Below are 6,108 nucleotides of genomic sequence, written 5' to 3'. Positions count from 1 at the left end.
TTGTAAAGAAAAAATTTGGCGACGGCCGGCTCGGTTCGAGCAGCGGAGCACGCACACGCGACGCAGATGCACGTGAGGTGAGTCACACTTCCCAAAGGCCCAAACACAAGCAAAACGGCCGAGGTCCATCGGCCCCTCCGCCCCCGCCCCCGCCCCACTGTCCCGCCCGGCTCCGATCTGCCTCTCCCGCCGTCCTGCGATCCTCTCCCACCCACGCCGCAGCACGCGCTCGGCGAGGTGTACAGCCGGCCGCCGCAGCCATGCCCAGCTCGCCCAAAGTGTTCTCCTCCGCCGCCGCCCGCCGCTCCTCGCTCCGCCGCATCCTCGCCTCGCCGGCCTTCTCCGCCGCCTGCCTCCTCTTCGGCCTCGCCGGGTTCCTCGTCGCCGCGGTCTCCCTCTCCCGGGCGCCTGCCCCTGCCCCTGACCCGGCGCGCGGCCGCTGCCCCGACTCCTCCCGCCCGCTCTCCGTCTCCGTCGCCTGGGACCGCCGCCCGGAGGATGCCGCGGGCGGCGCTACGGAGCTCCCGGCGCACCTCGCCACCGGATCGCGCGGTAGGCACAAGGTGATGGCCTTCGTCGGGATCTTCACCGGGTTCGGCTCCGTAGGCCGCCGCCGCGCGCTCAGGCGGACGTGGCTCCCCGCGGATCGGCAGGGTCTACTCCGGTTAGTTTCTGGTATCACAGCTTCCTAGTTCGAGTCCCTTCGTGTTGCTCGAGATCTAGCTAATATATGATTGTCTTTTTTGGTTCACTGTAATGCAGGTTGGAGGAAGCTACTGGTCTGGCGTTCAGATTTGTGATCGGCAAAAGCAATGACATGTCTAAGATGGCAGCCCTTGAAAGAGAGGTTGAAGAATATGATGATTTTGTGCTTTTAGATCTTGAGGAGGAGTATAGCAGGCTTCCATACAAAACGTAAATAATATAACTCTTGTCATGTTGTTGTGCTATAGTATATCATATGGAACCTGATTTGATCTTATGTTTTAGGTTAGCTTACTTTAAGGCTGCCTATGCGTTGTTCGATTCTGATTTCTATGTTAAAGCTGATGATGACATTTACTTGAGACCAGGTGAGTAATAAATAACATAATCCAAGATATATCCTCTTAATGGTCTTGACACACATTTGTTTTTCTGCTAGCACTTCCATCAACAAATTCTTTTCTGCAGATAGACTTTCCTTGCTTTTGGCTAAGGAGCGTCCACATCCACAAACATACATTGGATGCATGAAAAAGGGCCCTGTTTTTACTGATCCCAAATTGAAATGGTTAGTTTCTTTTCTTTCTTTTCCATGATGCTTTCTTAGATGCAATACATGTAGGAACATGCAAAATATATCGAAAGTACCTAATACAGCAAAACCTGGTATAGAATTGAATTTTCTTTCTGCAGCATAAAAAATATCCATAAAACGTTAGTACTATTGTCTCAGAAGTATATGTGTTCCAGATTCGGAACAGAATGGTCACATCTTATTGTATGAAACCACCATTATTGGTATTGTCTGATAAGCAAGGAGTGGTGCCGACAATGATCCTTGTTTCACCTATAAGTGTCTCTGCATTGATTTTACCACTTCCTGCTTCACATCCTAGGATGTATGGAAGTAGTGGGCAATATTTGCTGCAAGGGCCTAAATTTGTCTTCTCTATGTTTAGTGCGGATAACTGTCTTAGATTGGGTCTAATAATTCCCGTATATGGATGGTTTTTCATAGTTGAAGTTCTTAGCTACCCTAGATATGTAATGTCTGGAGCAAATAATTGCGCTTGAAAGAGAAATGCATTGCTTTGCATGGAACAAGTCTACTGAATTGCTTATAGGAGCTTAATGCATCTGCATCATGAACTCTTGAAAACTAATTCTGGATATCAATTATGTTAGAGTTGGCGTGGAATCGAAGAAAATTCATGTTTGCTATCCTTTAGTGTGCTATGCATTTTGTCAAGTGATGTTCCCTCCAATCCAATGTTTTGGTCAAATTATTCTAACTTTGACCGCTAATATATATATTTTTATGTCTCCTATATAAGATAATGTTCCAGTGTAAAAAAAAAGTAAGTACTGTCGTGATGTTGCAAGTTTCTTGTTTTTCATTAGAAGAAGTGAATGTCATTGCTTCTTCAAACGTTTAAGTTCCTTGTACATATATTAGTTTCAGAAAAGAAAGCTTAGGTGATGTTGGAGAACTTTGATAATGATTCCTATCTTCACTATTTGAGGGAAGTTAAGGGCCTTGTTAGTCCTCAGTGGTTATGGTATGTGCAGCCTAGCATGTGCTTGTATATGGTAGCAACTTGGTTATGCATGTCTATATGTTATCTATTTTGACCAGAAAGATAGTAGATATTGTGAGTATGTGCATAAGGTTAGTGCACAGTAACTTTTTCGAGCATCCAAAACTAAAATCGTTTCTTATATCTCTCATATATGTATTTAGGTATTGAAATTAGCTTACTTGAATTATGTTCAACCGAGATTGGCTAGCTTGCCCATTAAAGCTACATGTGCAATACAAGTAAATGGCCAAACATGGATGGAATGTAATCACCTCCTAGGAGGCTTGTACCCTTCTTCTGTTCAATGAAAAGAAACGCAAAGTCTTTGCGTTTTCTCGAAAATGAATCAATATATGTGTTGAAGTGAATTGTGCCATGAGTTCTAATACCTGGATATGCCTATTATTGAAATTGGCAACCTTGCAATTGATATGATCATATCTCTAAACTTCCATATGCATATTACTTGGATGGGAACTAGTAACTCAGTTTGTTACTAAATATTAATGGTTCTATTAGTTAGATTACTAACCTTGCAATACATTTGTGATTCCTGAAGTTACACAATTTTCCCCACTACTAGCTTGCAGAATTTGTAGCAGTATTGTAGTAGCCTAAATCCGTATGGGGATGGTGTACTAAGATATATCAAATACGACATCAGTACTTGGGAAGCCCCTTTGATCAGGATTTAGAATTACATGGCCAGATGTTGGAAAATGTGTGGTTATGGTTGTGGTTAATTGCAGAACAATTGAATTGTATCTGGGAAAGAGAACCTGCTGTGTGTTTTTTTCGAAAAGCAGGGAGTGACCAGTTGATGCACACAGTCATAAAGAACCCTTTGTGTGGCATCCAAAAATAATGCCTTGTGATTAAGCTACTAGTCTGACAATGTCACTATAGGGGTAATGAGTTTGAAAAAAACCGAATTGCAAGTCAAGTGACCTAATGATATTACGGGCCTGCTACTGCCCAGCCAAAATTTTGGGCGTTCGTTTGGACTGAAGCCAAACTCTCGGATCTGAGCCAATTTTTTGGTCACACGTTCACTTTTTCTGCCAAATGCTGGGCAAAACGGCAGCGGCCGAAACCTTCGCCAAAAATTTGGCATGCCCTGGTTTGGTAAGTATCACGCGGGTGCCATCCAAACAGCCCCTACGGTGCAAACTTGGGAAAGATGCCAGAACTAACACTTCCTACACCCTCCGTTGCAAAATAAGTGTTGCAACTTTATCTAGTTATGGATGGATCTACAACTAAAGTGCATCTATATACCGACAAAACCGCCACTTACTTTGGAACGGAGGGAGTAGTTTGTAGAACTAGTCGATACAAACATGCAAAGTTAAAGACCTAACAAATGAGATTCCACATTTGGGGATTTAAGCTGTCAAGGCATACACATTAAGGTACATCGAGCGTAATTCGTTCCATAGGTTGTTCATAATAGCTAATACTCCACATGGGTGGTCATACTGTGTAGAAAAGTAATGCCTGCTCATTTTGTTTGATCTTGCTCATTGAACGAATGCAGGTATGAGCCACAGTCCTTCCTACTTGGATCGGAATACTTTCTTCATGCATATGGGCCCATATATGCTTTATCAGCTGATGTGGTGGCAAGCTTGGTTGCCTTGAGAAATAACAGGTAAGCTACTGGCTCACCTGCTCCTAGTGAAACTAGCAATCTGAAACTTGCCATCTTGTGCAAGCTTTTGTAATTGTACTAGCTAATATCTATTGTTGTGTCTTAGGCATGTCTAATGGTATCTTTAAAAGGTTAGCTATGTACCATAAGAAGACGAATTATTGGAAAATTCTATTTAATGTGGCGTGACTAGTAGGCCTGGGGCCATATCTTAGTGACGGATGAATTGTATTTTCCAACTCGAGTGATCTTTGGATGGTACAAGAAATTGACCCATAGTACCATGAAGTCGTGCTAAACTGCTAATACATATAGTCGTGAAGTGCGTTACTACATGGCAACGTTCTTTGAACGTCAAAATGGAAACAAGTCTTGGTACGGAACATTCTTCCTACAGGCAAAAATATTTTGGAATCAGTTAGTGATGGTCGAAATTCCCCCATGCCGATATCATGGTCCAAATCGTGAAACTTATATCGGACATGGATATGGCTTATGGTCATGTCTCTTTCATCTATTAGGAAATGACTAAATGACGTAGTTAGGCAAACGTCTGCTTTCCTGTGCCTGGTCAAGCTGTCAAGGTCGAGCTCTGGGAAAAAGTGATTAGTTAATTAATGTTAAGGTCAGTATCCCGTGAGCCTATTGAAGGCTACAGTGGTAGGAAACGAAATTGGCAGGCTCTGGCACAGAAAATTTGGAAATGTTGTGGACACCAGTTTTACACAGGAACATACAACATCTGTTCCAAATTAAGTGACACAGCTTTGTCTAGATACGGATGTATCTAGAGGCATTTCAATGTGTAGATGGTCGAAATTCCCTCATGCCGATAGCATGGTCCAAGTCGTGAAACTTACATTGGACATGGATAGGGCTTATGGTCATGTCTCTTTCATCTATTAGTAAATGACTAAATGATGTAGCTAGGCAAACTTTTGCTTTCCTGTGTCTGGTCAAGCCCGTCAAGGTAGAGCTCCGGAAAAGAGTGGGGGAATTCTTCAGTTCATGTTAAGATCAGTATCCCTTGAGTCTATTGTAGGATACAGAGGTAGCAAACGAAATTGACAGCCCCTGGCACGGAAAATTTAGAAATGTTGTGAACACCGGTTTTGCACATAGGAACATATAAGTTTCCACCATTGTTGAAGCTCAAATTGAGTCATACATCTCTTTTTTAAAAGATTCTTACCTATATATGTGCAGTTTCCGAATGTTCAACAACGAGGATGTTACTATTGGATCCTGGATGCTTGCTATGAATGTCAACCACGAGAACACACATGCTCTCTGTGAACCTGAGTGCACACCATCCTCAATTGCTGTTTGGGATATTCCCAAATGTTCAGGTTGATTTCTAACTTTGGGTAGCTTTTTATTCAGGCAAAAGTTGATTGTGAAATGAGGGTTTTCCGCATTTATATGTACTATTGCGCCTATACCACCAATTGAATAGCATGGGTAATGTTGTATTATACATTTTACTTTGATCTACTGCAACATTATGAAGCCAAAAGGTTAGTAATAATTAGCAATGAACAAAACCAATTATTTTTAAGAGTAATTTTCAGTAAAAAAAAATCATAAGAGCGAAAGGTGTAAAGGTTGTGTAGAGTATAAAAACTCCTTTAGACCAAAGCTCATCAATGCTAAACCGGATTCTATCTGTCACCCAGGGCTATGCCACCCAGAGGTCAAGATGCTAGAGCTTCATCGGAGAAAAGAATGCACGGGTGGTCCAGCTGAGGTAGCTGAATCTGATGACGAATGAATTTCAATCTGGACACGGAACTGCGGACCAGGCGACATGATGACACACACAACGGTTGACCCCAATAGATTCTTGCAGTGCGAGCTCATTTGATTCGATCACCAGGTGCAATCATTGCCACTTTGGCGGTAATACCGCTGAGGAATCCTCTACAGCTGCGATCCAGGCGCCATATAGGGCTGCACTATACTCCAATTCTTGCCAGTTGCCGCATTCTTGTCTGCTTTTAACCACAACTGCATTATTGCCGGTCGTCCAGAAGGCGAGGAAGTTTTGTTGTATAGATAGAAAATGCATTACAAACTACAGCACACCATACAATTTGCTTTCGGCGAAAGATGGTATAAATCAGCTCCCTTTTTCGAATGTCTGGGTTTCTCAGTTGAGCCTTTTGCTGCGAT

General features: G+C 42.9%; 1 protein-coding gene across 1 annotated transcript; it reads left to right on the top strand.

The window, feature by feature from the left end:
• Positions 1-128: 128 nt before the first annotated feature.
• On the top strand, positions 129-6,073 carry LOC127318122 (probable beta-1,3-galactosyltransferase 14). The gene is made up of 7 exons (XM_051348750.2): positions 129-664; positions 763-915; positions 991-1,073; positions 1,174-1,273; positions 3,823-3,936; positions 5,143-5,285; positions 5,613-6,073. The coding sequence occupies exons 1-7, from the start codon at positions 261-263 to the stop codon at positions 5,705-5,707; spliced, it is 1,092 nt and encodes a 363-aa protein (XP_051204710.1). The 5' UTR covers positions 129-260; the 3' UTR covers positions 5,708-6,073.
• Positions 6,074-6,108: the final 35 nt, after the last annotated feature.

This window comes from Lolium perenne, chromosome 7 (genome assembly GCF_019359855.2).
Source record: "Lolium perenne isolate Kyuss_39 chromosome 7, Kyuss_2.0, whole genome shotgun sequence".
Taxonomy (NCBI): Eukaryota; Viridiplantae; Streptophyta; class Magnoliopsida; order Poales; family Poaceae; genus Lolium; species Lolium perenne.
Note: the sequence above shows the minus strand (reverse complement) of the source record. Positions and strands in the feature narration are given on the sequence as shown.

Excerpts from the sequence above, each read along its gene's own strand:
- LOC127318122 (XM_051348750.2), top strand. The coding sequence starts at position 261 with ATGCCCAGCTCGCCCAAAGTGTTCTCCTCCGCCGCCGCCCGCCGCTCC. Across the intron at positions 665-762 it reads GATCGGCAGGGTCTACTCCG|GTTGGAGGAAGCTACTGGTC; the intron begins GTTAGTTTCTGG and ends ACTGTAATGCAG. Across the intron at positions 1,274-3,822 it reads ACTGATCCCAAATTGAAATG|GTATGAGCCACAGTCCTTCC; the intron begins GTTAGTTTCTTT and ends GAACGAATGCAG.